The sequence below is a fragment of the Wyeomyia smithii genome, chromosome 2 (assembly GCF_029784165.1).
Source record: "Wyeomyia smithii strain HCP4-BCI-WySm-NY-G18 chromosome 2, ASM2978416v1, whole genome shotgun sequence".
Lineage (NCBI taxonomy): Eukaryota > Metazoa > Arthropoda > Insecta > Diptera > Culicidae > Wyeomyia > Wyeomyia smithii.
The window spans coordinates 280,492,817-280,514,147 of record NC_073695.1 but is presented as its reverse complement, the minus strand read 5'-3'; the positions used below and the strand labels follow the sequence as shown (position 1 = coordinate 280,514,147).

General features: G+C 36.1%; 1 protein-coding gene across 9 annotated transcripts in view; it reads left to right on the top strand.

Moving 5' to 3' along the window:
• LOC129719465 (limbic system-associated membrane protein-like) overlaps window positions 1-21,331 on the top strand; it is a 71,182-nt gene that overhangs the window by 4,729 nt on the left and 45,122 nt on the right. For 4 of the 9 annotated variants that reach the window (XM_055670795.1, XM_055670800.1, XM_055670796.1 and 1 more), the window contains one exon: window positions 8,418-9,200. The exons of 1 other annotated variant lie outside the window; for it this stretch is intronic. In XM_055670795.1, coding sequence (XP_055526770.1) covers window positions 9,140-9,200 — 61 coding nt within the window. In that variant the 5' untranslated portion in view covers window positions 8,418-9,139. Of the gene's footprint in view, window positions 1-2,624; window positions 2,697-8,417; window positions 9,201-21,331 lie in introns of all 9 variants that reach the window. 4 more of the 9 variants (XM_055670797.1, XM_055670803.1, XM_055670802.1 and 1 more) reach the window with 4 other exon arrangements.

Here is a 21,331-nt window from a genome sequence, read left to right as displayed (position 1 = left end):
AATTTTGTGTTTGATTTGTATGGCGGCTTCCTCAAGAGCAGCGGCTTAACGGAATGGCAATTTTAGTGAATGAAACTATCAGCAGCTAACCCTCTCGCATACTACTTCACTAACAGCTCTGCTATTGTTAATTATATCATTAATTTGTTCAGAAAGAAAAACATTGAAGTGATTATTCTTTCAAGGAAAAATCTGCTGGTGACAACGAAGTTTGATACCCTATGTTTATGAACCTCCTAGTTGTGGGCAAAGAAGGTTGTTACGTTAATACAACGAAGAGTTAATACAAAATACGATTCCTCCAAATTGGTACCGGTACCAGACAACGGCTGGAGCTTTGAACCCGCAGGCCATAGCTGCTGCATTTAGGCTGTATCAGGCTAGGCCCTATATCAGAAAAAAGGAACGAATTCGACCACATAAGGATAAACCTTGCGTATTTATGACCGTAGAAATAGACTTGAGCGACGAAAAGTACAAAAATTACATAAGCGTTTCCCAATGTTTCGAGAAGGGTAAAAAGGATGGAGTCCACGAACACAAAATTATACCAAACCTGACTTTGTTTTTCTATGACTCTCAGGTTGCTATGGCATTTCAGGACATGCACTAAATAAGTCCCAGCTACGAATACCCGGAAAGTCGTCGGTAGAGGCGCTCGCAAAAAAATGGTGGGAAACATGGCACCAAAACCGCACCTTGTGGTTGCATAAAATTACAGATACCACCAATGGGTAATTTGAACATGAAAGCTGAAGGGAACGGGTTGTCCGTTCCCGCGTATGGATGGACGAGACACACCAGAATAACTCATCCCAGAGGGTGCTTTTAAAAAATGGTGCACTATGTAAAGAATGGAGGTGAACCAGTTACATTTCAAATTCGATTCTATTCTATGAATAAATGCCAACATAAATTTAAAAGTTTACCTTGTTCACGCTCCTTGAAATGAATTCAAAAATGATCAGAAAACAATTCTCGACTACTTCGTGATAAGGTAGTATGTCTAAACGTAAACAAAACGAGTGAGAGTTATATTTCTTGTACTTCACAAGCACGAATCATCTCTCACTCGTTTTGTTTACGTTTAGACACACGACCTTATCACAAAGTAGTCGAGAATTCATTTTCATGAAAAGTGGAACGTCACTAAAATTGAGTAACTCCGTAGCTATTCAAAATTGTGTAACCACAGCATAAGCAAATACTGTGTATTTATTATTCAGATATATACAATTGAACTCATTTTATGTGTTCATTAGAACTCATTTAGTTGTTGAAAATTATCAATTTATGTGTACAAAATTGTTTCTTTATTGAATTTAAAACTACTCAATTTCAAAATTAAATCCAACACAGATTTAGATTTTAAAACTATCAAATTTTTTTAAAAATATTAATTTTTTAAATTAAAACTACCTATTTTCAGAATTCAAAAGTACTCAGATTAAGAATTGAAAACCACTCAATTTTGAATGCGATGTTATCGTAGAGAAGAATGTTTGTGCCGGTAACTATAGTTACCAGAAACGGGAGGGATAGAGTCAAAATTAAACAAAGCTTAGAATACGTTCTATCTGACTAGGGAACCTGTATGATAGAGAAATGACAAGACACTCACCGTTAAGGCAACTGTCAACATAAAAACGGTGTACCTTACCTTACCTTATGTGTACCTTAAAGCTTTTCGAAAAGTCCGTGACCACCACCTTCCCAATGATTTTTTCCTTTTTTTGGAATCAGTCAAACAGCCACAGGAAAAGATAACAGACCGCACAGGCTAAATAATGGCGCACAAATATTGATCGCAAACCACGGTGTCGCTTTTTCACTCTCGTCAAATAATGGTGTTGTTTTTTCATGCTTGGTACTCAAAATTGAGTTATAGTGGTAAATTCAAAAATGATTTATTCTAGATTAATCCAAGATGAGTATAAAAATTACACAGAATCACGAAATGTGGTATTCATTTTCTGACGTTTCCATGCAACTTATGAAATTGAATTAATCAATTCAGTCGCAGTGTTACTTTTCACGAGCGTGTTGAACACATATTTTTCGTATTGAATAAGTTACTGTGCTATTCAAAAGTCTGTTTATTTTTCACTTATCCTGGATGTTGATATACCGTTAGTAAACCGAGGAATTCTTTTTTGCTACTCCTCATCGCTACATAAATATAGAATATTTTACAATGAAATCAGCACAATATTGATGACACTTTCCCTATGGGCATCGTCAACTTTATATTAGGTCCAATTTATAGACTGCAGCTAGTCAAAAAACCGGCAGCAAGAACCATATATGCTCTTCAGTTTGATTCATGAATAATAATGCCTGAAGCAAACCAGCAGTGCTGTTTCCAATTGAACACAGTACCGGCAGGCAAGCTTTGGTTGTCATACTTTTAGTAACGATGACAAAAATTGTTCTGCTCATGAGAAAGAGCAACAGTTTTTAATGCATTCCACGACGCTGAGAAGCTAATGGATATTTCTATCTTTCAAGTAGAAGATTCGAATGGTTTTTCATCATCAATCATCTATACCATCGATGCGAAACTCATCAAGGGTTTGCTATGAACGATAAGATTCTTTTCTTCTTATTTTCTGTCTTCTTCACAGGCGTTTAAAAAATACTGTTTAGTATATGCAGGTCCACCCAAAATAATGCAGATAGAAAATTGTATTTACACGGTAAATGTATTCAGGAATCGAAGCTGTGATCCTTGCAATACCTTACTTAAGTGATGTTCTGTGTGATTAGTTTGACGGAGGCTAAGAGGCTCTAAGACGGAGGCATTTTTAGCTTCGTTGTTCTGAATATTGTCCACCTTTATCCCAGCACTGATATGACAAAGATCTAAATTACATTATTCAAACCGAAGTGACATCAAAACCACCAGCGAATCGACGTTGCGGATTGCAGGTTGAGAGTACCAACACAAACGAAAAACACCAGCTGCAGCTAAATAAGATGGAGTAAAATCGTGTATTGCATTCTTTCAGTCCACTTTCGGTTGCCACTGTTTGATTTTGGTTTTTCACTTTTGCTCTTATGTTATCCAAACACTGACGTTTGTTTGCATTGCTGCAAATCAAATAGCACCCAGTGACAAGTTGAGTTCGCTGCTACCAAGCGTTGCTATACATGATGCTAAAGCAGAACCAGATATATATAGACCTGTCTGCTTTCAATTAGAATAGTCATAAATCGTCGGTACATCACAACTACAGATGTTTACTGACATAGAATATACTGAATTCTGTTGATAGATATGTATGAAAAGATGTATCCCAGTCGATTTTCAGAGTGATATAGGTTACACACTTAGATTTTATTGCCGAGAACTCAACAGCTGATAAATTCAGCAATTTTCTACAAGTTTTCGGCAGAATATTCAAGAACATCAGCAAACAAAATGTCAATACATGCTGGTTTACGGTAAATCTATATATTTGCTGAATGTTCGTTGAAATATATTGCTGGTATTTGTTAAAAATTTCGCCGAGCTCGATCAGTTGTTGGGAAGTTTACCGAGATAAGTTAAGTGTGTAGCACGACGCATCATTTGGAGTTTCCAGCTTAAAGTCAGGAAAATCCCTTCGATTGTACTGTTATCAAAATCATTGTTCAGATTTTGTTATGTTCGCTTTGGAGTATGAATTAACTGAATCAAACATTTTTTAGATTTTCATATACGACGACTGGATCAGTAATCTAATACCCTGTCAGTTATTATCTGCAATTATCTTTTCTTCTGACAATTAATGGTTAGATTTTTTTACTTTAGATAGTTAGCACTCTGAGAAATCACAAATATATCACAAATATATTTGAAATCTTAGCCATCATCTTGACCAATGTTCCAAGAATGTTTGCTTTGGTTACTTCACAGATTATCTTTAACAATAGTAAACATCCGACTATAAAAGTCGGTAAGAAAAAAACTACAGTAACAAAATACAACGAGGGCCCACAAAATGTTTATCAATAAGGATAAACACTACCTATGAAATTAAAAGCAATCTTTCGCGGTTAGGCTTGCAATAATAACCATACAATATGTTTGCTAAAATGATACAGTTGTTTGGTTCTGTTTTCTAAATCAATATCGATCCAATCTAGTAAGCCATAATTTACATTTTGTGATGAGCTACCCGAAGATTCCGGGAAAACAAAAAATAACGTCGAGAAGATCAATAAAAAATATATGGTCCCCGTGGTTCTGTGGTTAGCGATGTCGGTCGGCTAGCTCTCCCACAGGGTTGAGATATCGGGTTCGATTCTCGATCAGGTCGAGGATATTTTCGAGCTGGAAATTTTCTCAACTCAGCACTGGGGCACGGTGTATCGTTGTACTTATCCAACAACATGTGAAATGTGCCGAAAACAATATCGATAACGAATTCTCTCAACTAATTTAGTTGATCTAAACCGCATTAGCCCGCCAGGCTAGCGTGCGATATTGTATTGTTGAGTATATTAAAAATGACAAATTATTCTATTGTATCTATCTAAAGTATCATGATTACGTTTGATAGTTGAGCGATTTGTTTTGATCAACCGCTGTCAATTATTTCGGTAGGATGGATTGCTAGGTTGCATCAAATATCGGACCTAATTGAGAATATTTTCAAGATTACTTAAAAACTATAACGATGTTGTACCAATATGATTGTAGTAAGTACATTACAAGTTTTTTTCACAAAGGAGAGTTAAAATATGTACCGCTTCGGATTAGTTTGAAAATTTATGCAACACAAAAGACTTGTGTTTGTACCCGCTCGTAGTAGTTTGCATATGTAATATTAAATCATGTTCTAACTTACATAAGAATACGGTTTAAAAATGTTTGATTCCTGTTGCGTTTCTTGACATTGGTTAGTGATCGGACCGGGTGGCGCCTTGAGCGTCTTTCGAGTTCGGTTTCATTCCTCTTTAAAACTGACCTCGATGGAAGATTCGAAATCATCTGCTCGCACTGTTATGAGCAGCGCTCTCTCACCATTTTTTAAACCTCCGGGAGTTAAATTATATCAAATACCTATGCCTAATGACTTTCAGGAAAATTGATAATCTGTGACCGTTAGGAATGCAAAATAGCCAAATATGTGAGTTACTCATTAATTTAAAACGAACAGTGGCTTCACGATTTCTAGCTGGTCTGGCCTTTTTTTAAGTCTCAAGGTCGCTGTCTAACTGGCTAGAAGTCAGTCTCATCTGTAAAAATATGAAACCGAAAAAACTGCTTCGAAAGATATTTCATTCACGCTCAAACTCATGATGTACGGAACCGATGAAAGCTCATCCGGTGAGGATTCGGATGAAGAAACTGAAGCCTGACTGCAGATGGTTCATCCGATAACAAATGTCAAGATGAGCAAAATCCGTTTGAGGTTCGAGCATCACCTTTCCCATATCTTGGAACGATTCCCTGGATTTCTAATGAAAGTTTTTTTGATACTGAAAATTTTCCGGATAGATCCACGAAGAAGCGAACCAAAAAAAAAATGAACTTGAATTCGTATTAGCAGGAAATTGCTGCACATAAATTCATCACCAATTCGAACTAAAAAATAATCCCAATAATTGAAAAACGTTACTAGATAACTTATTTCCATATAAACGGTCATGTCAAAGTTTTCTTCTTCATTTCCCATCCATTTTGTTGTGATATGCATTTTTTTTTTAATTGAGACTGACTTTTGATTATTCTTCCTCTGGGACTGACTTGCGGTTACTTTTCATAATGGGACAATTAGACTTACTATTGATTTTCACTTTTGTTAAACAAACCACAATTTTTACCTTTGTTATACTAAACTAAGGTTAAAAATCGGTCGAAAAACGCAAAATTGATCCATGATCCGGAGGGCCGAATCGTATTTACCATTCGACTCAGCTCGACGAACTGTGTGTGTGTATGTGTGTGTGTGTGTGTGTGTGTGTGTGTGTGTGTGTGTGTGTGTGTGTGTGTGTGTGTGTGTGTGTGTATGTATGTTGTCTGTATGTATGTGCCGCAAAATACTAACGCATCTTTCTTACAGAACGCAATATCCGATTTTAATGATCTTATACGCAAACGAAAGCTACTGTGCTCCCCCAGAATGCTACCGAGTGGATTTTTGATTAGTGTCTTAGATTTTAAAATATTGATCAAAGAGTATTTTTTATATGAGAAATTTAACTTTTAAGGCAAAATTAATGGCACGGAGAGCCATGTGTTGTATACCAATTTACTCAGATCGACGAATTGAACAATTTATGTATGTTTGTGTATGTGTGCTTGTACGTATGTATGTGTAAATATGTTTTATTATATGTGTAGTATATCAAAATCGACCCAAAAAAATAACAGAAAATACTCTTTACAGAGCGCTTATTCAGATTTTGATGTTCGCATGCTCAAATGAAAGCCCCAGATCTCTTTGAAAATCATACTGAGTGCGATCTTTTATTGGTTGCTTGAACTGTAGAGTTTTGACCAAAGTATATTTTAGACATGGGATATTTTACTTTCTGGATAATTTTTCTCTCTCACTGCTCTTTCCTCTTCTCTATCCCTCTTTTTCCGTATCGCTATTTATTTCTCAAAGGAAATCAACAATCATGGACAACTTTTCTTAATCTTTTCACTCTTCGTAGTGCGTCTTAAAAAGTGTAAATAAATTACCCTTGAGCTTTTTCTTGGAAATTTGAACCAGATTTTAGAAGAAACTGCAATGCTTACTTAGCCTCTTTTCTTCCGAAGCTCTCGTCCTCACTTCTTATAAAATATATATTAAATTGTACGTTGAACCTAGATTTGCGAAGAGTAAGAAACATTTACAGCTTTCGGGAGTCAAGCATTTTAGCAAAATCTGATCCCACAGTTTGCACATGTAACACAATTAGCGATGTAGATATTTTGAAAAGCCTTACCAAAGATGTATAAACCTATTTACGTACGAATGTGTTAGTGCCACCCGTTGAGAAAAGCACAAATAAGTCGCTGTTTTGTTTGCAATGCTACGTTTTGAACAGCTGGAAAATTTTTCAGTTGAATACTTATTTTATGTATTAAATTTGTGATCAGGAATCTAAAGTAGCTGGTGAACGTAATCGGCAAAATTAGGAAAAAGTGTTGAAGCAACTCTGCATGGCTATACACGTTTACTAGTGTGCGCAGGTGAAAAGTCACTTATCTCTATGAATGATACAATATGCTCATGTAAGATATAAATATTGCTAAGTGCAAACAGAGTATCCATGTTATTCCACTTCCCGTTATCGCAGCAAGATTTAAAAAGTCTTTATTTCGGATTTCTTTCATACAGCCTAGGCCTTCGAAAAGAATAATGTTCTCGCCTACACTCTGAAAATCCAAAATTCTCAAAGATCGTGGAGAATCTTCATCTTCAGATAATGCATTTGAGATAGAATTAACTTGACAACTTTCATCAATAGCTATATTTTTTTCCTGTATAATTCTAAACTATATTTCGAGAGCAGGTTTGTAGAAGTTTGCTTCAATTCGTAAAAAAAACTTGATGCTGATTCATAAATCTAGGTCCTGCAATTTCTGAAAATAAGGCGAATAAGAAGAACCGCATTAAACTAACATACATGTTTGCTACTCCAGTGTGAAATCAGCATCATTGTTACTGTTTCCCCACGTTCGATTATCTAAAAAAAAATTTAATTACTTCTAGCCAGCATTTAAAAATTGGTTTGTGATCGATAAAATAAGACTCATGTACTCCGGTGATAACATTCATATTATTTGCAAAAACCACGTCAAGCTTTAATTCAATGATCGTCTTTGGTTAACTCTCTGGAAGCTATCTTTCAAATTCATTTCATTCATTATTGAAATTGAACTTATGATGGTATACGATTTGTAAGTGACTGGCCAAATATGTATAAAGTAATAGTTAGTATAACAAATGTTTCTGCACCACTAGGTGGATTAATTTAGGTTTTTATCGGTACATCTGAAAATACACTCAAAGATAGGCCAAAATTCGATGCTAACAAAAAATCGACGAAATAACAGATGGGACTGACTTGCGGTTACCGGCACCGTGTTTCTATCAAAAAAAAAATTATTTTTCTACATTGGTTGATAAACTCTAACCTTGTTTGCTTTTAAATTTTGAGACTAATTGTAGCATCTTGTATAACAATTAAAAACGCTCATGCGACACTCCCCTGCAGATCACTATTTACTTGACTTTGATATGAAAGTAATTTAATATCTGCACAGCATTTGAAAAGTGATGAAATGATTTTTAACACGTGACGGTCTGACTCAGATATTAGAAGATGATATTAAATTTAAAAGAAATATCAAAATATGAATAAATTTCAAAACTTAGTTAGAATAACAATTATTCTTCGGATAGAAAAACAAATTATGAAATATAAAATTTTAGGTACAATACTGCGGTCTTTGGTGCCAAGAAAAATGAATTCAATATATGTTTTGTGTTCCACATCTACAAAGAGTAAACAAAGACCAAACAGTAACGGTTGCATAAATAAATGAAAAATATAATAAAAATTTACAAAGCGGATATTAACGACGGTGAGCGAGAGACTGAATGAGGAAAACAGAAGGAATGATATCAGTAACAATAGAACAGTTATCCTATGGAATGGTATCGGGTGAGGTGCTGTACGGCTCGAGTATTTGCAGTTGTGAAGTGATCTCTCCAAGCAACAGTAAATATACGTGGCTGTGCAAGTAGCAAAGAATTGTCGTGTGGCTTTGGCCGGCAGCCAAAACAAATAGTGAGGGAAGAGTTAGAAAAGAAGCCACCCAGTGTTTGCTAACGTATTTGGAGCGGTAGAACAGCGTGCCGATGTCGGTTGCAACTGAAGACCAACAGTTCAACTAAAGCACACAACAACAGTGAGTAATAAAAGTATCAGTGCAGGAATAGTGGCTAAATACTTTGGTTTGTGGAATTTGTGGATACTGCATTTTGACCCTAGAATGTCGTTTCGTTTTGACAGTGTGTGACTGTACGCGGAAAAGTAAAAGTTTTGACTTCAGTGTTTGTGAACGTAATCACGAGCAAAGTTTACCCTAAGGGCTCGAATTGTTCTATTCCCGTTCAGAAAAGGAAATCCGGCGCACTAAAGGTGGAAAACAATGGCGGCATATGTATATCATATTCTACTGTTTTTTTTCTTCGCCCAGGAAACGGCTTACGGTAAGAATGCGTTTCTTTTATTGCTGTGGCGGGTAGTGATTTTCTATACAGATAGTTACATTTTTTTCGTATTTGGTATTATATTCCACTATCTAGGGATTGTATATCTTATTTTTATAGTTATTGTATTGTTCCATACTTTAAAAGTTTTACAAAAGTAAAACAATTCTAATCATATAGCGGTAGGCGAAGCGAAAACATTGCAATTAGAATTTTGAGCTTTCTGTTCACTCGATACAGAGTACGCAGCCAACTGTTAGTATGAGCTGTTGATAAAAAGAATTGAAAATCTAAAAATGCAATAAAACATTTAGCGCGAATATAATACGGCGATTATCTCCCAGCTGGTCTCGGGGTACGATGCTAGCCGATTCTTGATGGTTATACATATGTATACAATCAAGGGTTGGGTGCAAATTCACGCCCGCAAGATCGTCGTAGAACTTCTTAAGGCTGGTTGTTACATTTAATGCATTGTTGCATTCCAGAGTGATCGAAAATGAATCTTTTGAAACTTATTTTCAAACACCTAAAGTTGCGAAAACTCCAAAGTAGAAGGATGTTTTCGTCATATCCAGTATTTGTACTCTAACAAGATCGATGACGATCTAAAACCAGCGTTGCTAAACGAGCGAGAAGCATAACATAGCCACTCCTTTCTGCTTGAGAATGAGATGTGTACTACGCTTCTCCAGTCGTTCGCACACACACCTTCGAGACACTCTTTATTATTCACGCACTTGCCAGAGCAGCAGCCAGCATACAACCGCTCGCAAATTCTCTTCTATCTTTTTACTCACGCCGAGTACGCGAGTACTCGAATAAGAGTACTTGACAAGGAAGGCTTGAAAAATTTGCCCAAAAACGAAAATGCTTCGTTCACCGACTCACGCATGCGGTTTGTCAATCGCTGAGCTGATGCCAAGCAGTTTTGCATCGTGCACCGACAGCCGAAAGTGGGGTGATAAATCACATGCTTGAACGTGTAGGGTATCGGAATACCTACTCGCAGTGATGCCACATTTTTATCTGTATTTCGAATCTCAGGAAATCACCTTAGTGATATTTCAATCTGTATAAAAATCTGCATATTTACTGAACATATCCCTTAGAAGAAAAAATACGCAATATAGTTTGTTCATTGACTCATTTATGCACACGTTTACGCGTAACATATAAATATAATGAAAACTCCAACACGCTCAATAGTATTTGAGTTCATTTTCGATTTTCAACTACCTATATCGAAAAGTTTATTTCGCGACCTCATGAAACCAAAAATAAAACTGTATAGTTCTGTACTATTTCTAGAAAATCTGTAATTTGTATATACAGATATCTGTATGAAAAACACACAAAAAATCTGTATAAGTACTGATAAATCTGTATATGTGGCATCCCTGCCTACTCGTCGAAATATTCTTTTTGCCACTCCGCTTCGTCGTGCCTTGTCACTCCGTATCGTCATAATGCGTCTTGACGGTCTTGACAATCACCTCCGCTGGTTGTGCTCGCGAGAAAGGGAGGTACACGCGAGTGGGAAAGTACACGAGCGAGAGTGTGTGCGAGAAAACTCGCAAGCAGCAACGCTCAGTAGTGTGAAATGAAAAAAGTAAAAGAGAACGAGAAACAGTGCGACAGGAGTATCTCTAGTGTGAGATTTTGGTAGCGGCGAGAACGCCACTTGGAGTATCGCATGCTTTTTGCGAGCGAGTTTAACAACGCTGTCTAAAACATGATCAGTCCGAAATATTTCGGTTCTAAAATGTAAACTTAGTGGACCAAAATACGTTTCAAGCACTTCGTAGAAATTTTGATATTTCTAGGATATTTTCCAATATACTGCATTGTTGAACGATGTATAGCAGTAAAGCAAAGTAGACACATAACTCTTAACACTGGTATGATAGAGTTGGTACTTATGTTTTAAAAAAACCTTGATATTTTCAATCGATTGTGTGATTTTTTTCCCGAAGCGGGCCAAAATACCACCGTGACCCTAGTTTATGTGCATTCTGTCATCTTGGCAATTTTGGTACTATTGCATCGATGAGCAACTCGAACAGAATGCTATATGTCTATATAATTTAATTTTATTTATTTGCATCCCTAACCTATATACAGGGTGTTAGGGAGTTCACTTAAAATCCTACGGTGATAGAGGACCCAATTTGATGCAAAAAATCCTTCTACGCATATGGCCAAAATTAAACTACTGCCGAGCTATTCACATTTTTCAATTTTCGGTTATGTTTTTATGTTTACCTTTAACGAGGTCTAGCCCAAGATGTGTGTATATATTTGAAAAAAAAAAAATTCACATAAGAAACAACTATCATCCCGAGGTAATATGAGCCAGTCTCGCGATATAACATTTTTACGAAAAAAGTTGCAAACTTCGTAACTATTTTATTTTATAATTTATAGACGTAAGACACCCGAAAAATAGTGATAGGTGAATTTTGAAGAAAATAAAGCAAGGGATCCAGAAAAAATATTGTTTTTGACCGGAAGTGTTGCCAGATAGATTATTTTTGTATTTTAAAATTAAATTTGCATTTCTCTGTCAATGCAGCTAATTTTATTTTAAATTTGATGGTTTCATCGTAATTCTCGGAAAATTTTACGTAAGAAGCACTTACCACTCCGTGGTAATATGAGCCAATCTCGAGATATAACATTTTTACGAAAAATTAATTACGAAATTCAGAACTATTTTCGTAAAAATGCTATATCTCGAGATTGGCTCATATCACCTTGGGATAAGAGTTGTTTCTTATGTGAAATTTCCCAAGGAAACGATGAAATTATCAATTTTAAAATCAAATTGGCTGCATTTGCCGAAAAATGTAAATTTAGTTTTCAAATACAAGAATAATTTATCTGGCAACACTTCCGGTCAAAACTTATATTTTTTCTGGATTCTTTTTCTGGATTGCCCTTTTACCAAATGGCAGTATTGTACTATTTTATTTTCTTCAAAAATCATCTATCAGTATTTTTCGGACATCTTACGTCTATGAATTGTAAGAAAAAGAAAAAATAGATTTTGAACAAAAAATACGTGACTTTGCAATAAACAGGGGGGTCCCACAGAGCGGGGGGTATTCCAATCGACACCAAATTTGGGATTTTTCCAAAGTGACAGTAGATGAATAATTCTCCCAACTTTGAGCAAAATCTGTGATGGTCGTGTCCAAGTTTGTGCTTTTTCGTGGTCTTTTCGTATAGAATGACCCAACTTTCCACATTGAAAACCGATTTTTAAATCCAGTCAATTCTATCCAATCCGATTTGATAAGCGGACATCAGCCCAAGACCATTTTTCTTCATAACCTGAGCAAAATAATTATAAAATCGGTCTACTTTATTTAAATTCGAATGGTCTCAGCTTTTGCAAAAAGGTATACACGGCTTCCTTTCATCGATTCTACTGTAATACACTACACTTTGTATAGTAGGACTGTAACACCGATTGTGAAGTGCGCGTTAGGGGTGAATAAATGGAACATCATTTGTCTGTTTTCAAACGGCTGACTGCTGTTGTAGACGACAAGTAGATAGGATCTTATTTCAACTTTCACTCAGCACTTGGTGTTTCACACGACTGTAATGGGGTACTGCATGGATACGGAAAAAAATTCTCATTGTATTTCGCCATTCTACCGATCCCATATTTTTACCAAATGTCAGTAATGTACTATTTTGTTGCACGGGAGTTGTTTTCACAAAATCGTAAATATAAATTTCGACCCACGTAATACACACACGCACATATATATATATATATATATATATATATATATATATATATATATATATATATATATATATATATATATATATATATATATATATATATATATATATATATATATATATATATATATATATATATATATATATATATATATATATATATATATATATATATATATATATATACTAAATACAGCACTGATTGCTTTAGCAGTCTACTTGAATGAGACCAGAAGAGGATCATGCCACAAAACGTTCAATGCATCCATTTGGTGTCAGCAAAAAAAAAACATAAGTCTAGTGACTGAGTGACAAACCGGCTGAATCTTCATGTATCAAAGCATTTATAGCATAGCGTTGAAAGACGAATCTAGAAGAAATGTACCAGCCTCCATTGCCGATGACAAAAAAAATCACAGGAAGGTTGTATGCAAAGCCACGACCGCAAGGTTGAAGTAGAATACTTTTACAAGAAAGATAACTCGGCTGCTTGCGTGTCAGTCATTTTTTTCCAGTAAATAAACGTTGACCGTTCATTGGCAGTATTGTAATTTCTTTTTGTTTGATATTTTTTTGAATGAAGTTCATTGAATATTTTTAAATTTTGTGCAAATGAGAAGTTGAAGTGTTGCCGAATTGTAATATGCACATTTAATACGACATCATCAAACGGGAACGGAACAAAGGCTACGGTTATGCAGAACGCGAATGACGGCGCGATGCGATTCGCTTTACCGTGGTGAAATGTACAGCTCTTTTTAAGGCGAAGTAGACCTATACATTTCAACACATTTCGTCTTGCCGAATCGCATCGCGCCGTTATTTGCGTTCTGCATAACCGTAGCCAAACACTAAGCGACGCACGTAACACGTAATAATAGTCAGAGCATGCATGTAGATGAAGATAATTAACTTTGGATTATAGCGCAAAACGAGAAAATATTAACTCTTCAAATATTCATTCAAATTTCTATTGTTCAATTTAATATCCGATGAAATGTCTGTTTATTATCTGACGAAGTTCTTATATAGGCCAAATGATGCATTCCCAATTTACTAGGTCCATAACTCTGCCGACCGTGCTTGGGAAAGCAATCGTATAACGACCAATCAGAGGTCGAATTTTGTGTTTTGACAAGGCTTAAGGATTTTCAATAGTACAATAGTTCGAATGATAAAATTGCAACTAAACGCATCTGGAAGGAATCTTAGAAGATTTTCTAATCGATTGCTGCAAAAACGATGGAAATCCATCGAATACTAACCGATTTATTAGCATTTGAAATTGGACATATTTCTCACTTTTTTCAGTTTTAGATTTTCATTTCACATCCCTATGTAGCGGAACTTCCTGAGAGAAGTATTCTACTTCAAAACCGCGCTGCTCCTGAGACGTGGTGACCAACCACAGGGCTAGTGCTGCTGCTGAGGAAGGACGACTGCTGTTGTCGCTGTCTGATGCTACGCTATGCCACAGTTGTGGCCGCTATACGCTGGCCTATCCACAGCCAAGCCACAGTTGTGGCCGCTTCCGCTATCGATGGTACCCACTGCTGCTAAGGGAGGACTGCTGTCGTCGCTGTTCAGAACTGTTATGAGCGGCTTGGACTAAAACAGGCTCTTATATAGGGATGAAAATAGGAATGAATTATTTCACGTACGTGGTGGAATGATATAGCGATCATTTGATAAGCTCCACCTCTTTTTTCAGTTTCTAAAGTTTTTCCTCAGTTTCGTAGCACGGATGCACAAAAATGATTTCTTGTCGAGCCGGACCGATAGCACTCTCATTGAAGCAACAAAATAACATGTTTTGTGTCGTGTTGTGCAGCTTGGTTGAAGAAAATGTTCCCGTCCCCATGTCGCATGTAAGCAGATTATTGCGTTCAGTAGACAGTAGATAGTGTATCCAGCGAATAAACACCGATGGTGCTCTCACACACGCAACGGTTTTAACCCGTATCTTATTGCGGTTTGTAACATCAAGCGATTTCGTTTGCTCGCTGTTGCGTGTTGCATCATGTTGCAACTTGGCAGCTGGGAGACGACGAAATTCTGTTTACGCTGATTGATTGAATCGACTTCATATAAGCTCTGCATAGTCGGACTAACTGCTTTTGTGAATGCGTACTAACAGGGCAATTTATTATTCAATGTCGGTTATGCTGATCGCAGCCTTTGCGCTGCCCCTACAGTGGGGGGTTTACTAAATAAAGTGAAAGTAAAAATTAGACAACTACAACAGAATTTGATTGCATCCCGCACAGAATGTCTGCTTGTGTTGATGCCAGAAAATTATTAACCTTCAATTATTTTTTATTTGCCTTGAAAAAAGCATGGTGTGGTTCAAAATCGGTTGCTAATTACAACCTTTGAGCTGCCCTAACATTGGGGGAAATAAGATACACGGACAACATGCACTGTGGAAGCTATTTCACATTCAGTAAATTAAACGGGTGCGACAAATTTAAATTGCTAGGATGCAACACAGAATGCTTGCTTGCGTTGACAAAAATTATTAACTTTCAATGACTTGTTTATTTGCCTTCAAAAAGGCATTTTGATTTCCGAAACTGGATTTCCTGATGGCAATCATTATGCTGCCCCAACACGGGGGGAATAATGGCTGTCTGGCGACACACGCTGAGAAAAACCGCGCTGCTCCTGAGACGTGGTGACCAACCACAGGGCTAGTGCTGCTGCTGAGGAAGGACGACTGCTGTTGTCGCTGTCTGATGCTACGCTATGCCACAGTTGTGGCCGCTATACGCTGCTAAGGGAGGACTGCTGTCGTCGCTGTTCAGAACTATTATGAGCGGCTCCGGCTGAAACAGGCTCTTATATAGGCCAAATAGCATGTTTTCAATTGCAAGGTATATGATTCTGTCGACCGTGCTTGGAAGCAAGCATATAACGACCAATCAGGGGTCGAAATTTTCGTTTTGACAAGGCTTGACTATTTTCAATAGTACAATAGTGTGAATAATAAAATTACAATTATCTTATTTTGGGAAGAATCTTAGAAGATTTTCCAATCTATTGCTGCAAGAACGAAGGAAATCCATCGAATACTAATCGGTTTATTAGCATTTGAAATTGGACATATTTTTCACTTTTTTCGGTTTCAGATTTTCATTTCACATCCCTATGTAGCCGAACTTCCTGAGAGAAGTATTCTACTTCAAAAGGCATGAAAATTGCACCACGCCATTAAGAATCGCTTTCGACGGTGGTTGAAACATCCGTCAGCTATGAGTGAACGCACAAAGCAAATGCTTTTAGCGAAAATTAGTGCAGTAGGAATGGCTTCGTCTCGCTCTGTTCTGCTCTCTACTAACTAAGACTAATGTCTATTGCTGCTCATAATGACATACGGGAGGGGTGTTGACATCCGCACAGGAAAGATAAGTTGAATACTCGTATGAAAGATCAAAACTCCCGAAGTTGTGAACTGAACTAATTTCAAATGAAACTTTATAAGAAAAAATGTAACGACATTACAATTTTTCTGTTGAAATGTTTGAGGTTACTTCAAAGCATTTATAAGCACCTATCATTTCTGTGTTGTATAAAAAATAACGTTTCTTCTTTCAATTTTGCTGCCTTTCACTCATGAATTTTGGAATGATTGAACATGTGGTTCAAAAGTTATGAGAAGAAACGTGTTCCGACAACTGTTCAAATTCACTCGTTTGGATTGGACTAATTTCAACAATCTTATTGTCAAATGAAAGGTCTAGTTGCCCTATAGTTTTCTATTTCATTTGATTACAATTGGACTTTTACTTCGATTGTTATGAAGGTATAAAATTGTGATAACATCAAAAGTCTACTATCTCACAGATTTCATGAGTGTTTTTAACAAAACTAGTGTCATACGAACGGGTTGTCACAAGCTGCCAAGCAATAAATTTCGTGACAACTGGATATGTAGTTTGAAAGTTATGTAAAGTAACGAAACCAAACGAATATGCTGCTTTGATCAAAATATGTGGCCTCAATATCGTTTAAATTTGAAGTTGTACTATTTGAACGTTCACGGCGTCGCTCGGGATTAAAGTGTTCGAAATAAATAATCATTTCCACCATTTTTTTATTTTTCTAGCACAAATATTACGTCAAACTTAATATATTTTGCTTAATTATAACTTGAAATGCAACATCAATAGTATAGGACCTAAAGAGTGGACATATCTACATTAGATTGTATTTGGTAATTTATGGATGTTTTCCAAAAAACGAAAGTCGCAAATCGAGTTTCAAAATGAAATATGGTGTTAATTCCCGGCCTCCGAGCATCTTCCCGGTTCCTGAAAACACACACGGGGAAATGTTTGACTCTTTTAGGCTGTTTTCTAGAAACAGGAAGCTACTATCTAGAAATTTTAAAAGGCGCCTGAAGTTGATTTCTGGCCTACGTGTATTATCCACATCCATAAATACTCATATTAGATGATATTTGGTCACTTTAGGCTGTTGTTCAGAAACTGAATGTAGTCATCTTCGCATCGAAATACACGGATTAGGCAATATTTGGCCATATTAGGATGTATTCAGTGATTAAAAAGTAGTTATATGGATTGAAAATGATGTTTGAGGTCGGATTCTGGCCTCTAGATAACATCCTGGGGTGACATTGCGCATTTCGTTTCGAGTAACTCAAACAAAACTAAATGATCGCTGGTAGACGTTATGTTTCGTTTTTCGTAATTTTTCGACTTTGCGGGTTAAATGAGCCGAAGGACAAATGACAATGACAGCTCCTTTTGAGCTTAAAGCAAAACTGGCAATATGTGACGTACTCGAAAATAGCGAAAATCGTTCGAATCGAGCTGCACAATGCCACCTCTGGTTTCAAAAACCCATATGGAAAGGTATTTGGACATTGTGCGGATGTGCCTCAGCAACGAAGGCAATCATATAAACTGCGTCAAGGAATTCCATACTCATATATAAGATCATTTAAATACATTTAAAAAGAACAAAATTCAATTATATATTATTTGAGAAGTACTGACTAAGATTGACATAAGCAATCTCTGTATAATAAACAGAAGGTCGAGTTCCGAATCGGAATGTTACACCAAGGCTTTGCTTTGCATATGTGAGAACAGTAACATTTCGATTCCAGTTGGTCTCAAGGAACGATGTCTAACAAGCCAGTCGTCATCTGTTCGAGTCTTGACTCGGGAGAGACTGTTAAGGTACGTTTAGACTTTTAGACATGTCGGTCTGATTTCCATTTGGGGCCCCGAACAATCCTACACTTACCGGAGGTCAATTGGTTTTGAGAGCTCAGCAATGCATTGTTAATGCACTACACTACGTGAAAGTATAGTATTTTAGATGCCTTACGACTTTGCCGAAGACACTAAAGAGCTAGGATGACCTAAAAAAATGCTATAGCCACTCAGCTGGATTAAGCAAACAGATTAAGGTCAATTTTCTGAGCGTAGATAGGATCTACAACGTGTTTCAGATATTACTTCAGAAATAAATCTGCCTATCGTCGGCCATTAGCAGTGTTGGCAAAAAAAATGATTTCAGCATTTGATTCGACATACTCAACTTTGAACGGCTATATCATTTTTTAGGAACATCCTAACTTTTTAGTGTCTTTCGCAAAGTTGTTAAGCATCAAAAAACCTATATTTTGAAGTTGTGAAACGTATGGTTTAGGCCTTTCTGAGCTCTCTAGAGAGGAAAATGCAAAAGAGTGGGTTTTCCCATACAAATCTCCATGCAAATTTGAAATGCAATGCGTCAAGCGGAGACAAAACCAATCGACTTCCGATAAACTTAGGATTGTTTGGGGCCCCAAATGGAACCAAAAATACTTGGTTCTGGCCTTGTGCTACCAAGTTTCGTTTTTTTTCATATAACGATTGCCCACCTTAGTGTATATATGTTCGTAATTGTGTGAATGTTAAGTTTCAAATGATTGGTATAGTTTTGCTGTTGGCTAACAAAAATTTGTTATTTAGAGAAAAAAATAAATCCTGCAGAAATTATGATGGTGTAATTTTCTATCAAAATAAAAATTATGGGCGTGATATATCTGAAAATTTGAAACATGTTAATTAAATTTTATTTTCATGTGTGTGTCAATGTATGTTTGTATTTTTGTGAATATTAAGTTTAAAAAGTTCGGTATAGCTGTGCTGTTGTCTACGACGAATAGACCAGCAGTACCTCGAAACCTACTGAGAGATGTACAACTTTGTCTAAAACCGCAAAGCACTAGTGTGTGAAAGAAAGAAGTTAGCATTGCAACGCCATCTCTGCGGTCAAAAACGCGAACTAAACTTCGCGTTTCGAGTTAAAAGGTAATATCTACCAAAAAAAAATTTCTTGTGATTTTTTTATTGGCTTAAATTATGCTAAAACTATCGTAGAATCAAAATCTACATCGGCCAAGTACTGATCTATACTCAAAATTCATTTAAACCAATTTTTACCAAACAACTTTTATGCTCAAAATACCATTTTTTGGTTTATTTTGGCGGTGCTCGTTTTTCTTTTTATTTCGAGGTTTTGTAAACTAACATAAGTTACCTATGATCGTTATAGTGATTCAAATTTGAAGTATAAATGTCGCTGCATCAAGTTTCGACCGTTATAGCGTCTCTACAGCACGTGTTTACTCACAATTTCCCTTTGTTTAGTCGTTGTTGTTGTTTAGTCGATCAGCCATTTTCGTTGTGTACGTTCTTTGTTTGAGTTTTTCTGTACGTTTTAACAGTGAGTTATATTCGACAGTGCTTAAATGTGAGTGACAAGTTTGAGTTTTGCGTGAGATCGGACGCCAACCGCGTTAAAGTCACTGAGCATCGCATGTCTGATATCGCGAAAGAGGCTAGGCGCAGCCTTACATCAGATAACAAAAAGAAAGTAGAGGAAAATAAAACCCAGAAATGACAACTTTACGGCGCATGTATAGCTGACTAAAGGTAAAAAAAATATTAAGGGGCTTTATGATTGCGATTCTTAAGATTTATAGTATTTTGGAATTTTAAACGCATTTTTCTCAACCATGTTTTCAAAATCGGCGAGCAGTAGAACTTAAAAAAGTTTGCATTCGATTGACTTGAAATTTCAACTGTAGCTCTAGTGAAGTACACACGATTTTTGCAATTGATTAACAACAACAAAAGTTATAAACAATTCGATTTTTTTTGTCGAAAATGAATTTTTTTCTTCAATCCGTCGCCATTTTGCGAAGAAAAATTCTAAAAATATTATCATGTGTACTTCACTAGCGACACTTATGTAGATAATGTAAAAAATTTGTTTTGGTTATAGGTAGCGTTGGGCACGACTTCTACTGCTCGCCGCGTAAGAACTTTAAAAAAAAGCGGTTCACGGCAATCGCTGTACAGCCGCCATTTTGTAAAAAAAATAGCAATGATTTTTTTTCTATTCTCCACGAGTTGCTTAATCCAATGATATATTATTTATATACCTTACATCTCCAATGTCCTTTAAAAAAAATCGTGAAAAAAGCCTTGTTTTTTTTTGAGCATTTGGTAGATGTTACCCCTTAAGGCCCTAACTATACAAAGAAATATTGCCAAAGTCGGGAAATCGATCGGATAGAATATTAGAGCACTGGCATTTTTAAAATATAGCAATGCCACAAGAATACAAAAAAAAAACATATCTTTCTAATTTCAGAAACAGAAATGTTTCAATTGTCAATTATGGAAAACCTAAATTAATCCGACTAGTGGTAAGACCCAGCCTTTCTCATACAAACTTATTATTTGTAAAAATAGATTTACATGAACGCTTCAATCCAATAAATGTATATTCACTCTTTGGGTTCTAAAATATTGATGTTGTAATTAAAGTATAAAATATGAAATTTGACATAATGTTAGTGCTAAAGAAATAGTGACTTAATTTCGAACAATTTATTTACGAGCGATATCCGGAACGTTCAAATATTCCGATACCACATTTAAATTATGTTGAGACCTCATGTATTGATCAAAGCAGGTATAGTTTTAAATAGTCTTTGAATTTCTTTTCTTTCAATAACTTTTGAACCACATATCAAATTGTTATGAAGTTTGTTATTTGTAAGTTTGTGAGATGACTCGTTCGTATGACACTAGTTATGTTCATATAAGTCTTGCAATCTATGAGATAATAGACTTTCGTTGTTTTAACAATTTAATACATAACGGTTGCTCAAGTTCGATTATATTCTAATGAAATGGGAACGATAGGGCAGCCAAACGTGTTCAATCATGATTCATCAGTTAACTAGCCCGTTCATCTTATATCAATGTTGTTCAAATCGGTTGTGTAGTTTCTGAGATAATGAAGTTTCGTGATTTTCACATTTCGATACATTACAGACGAAGTTA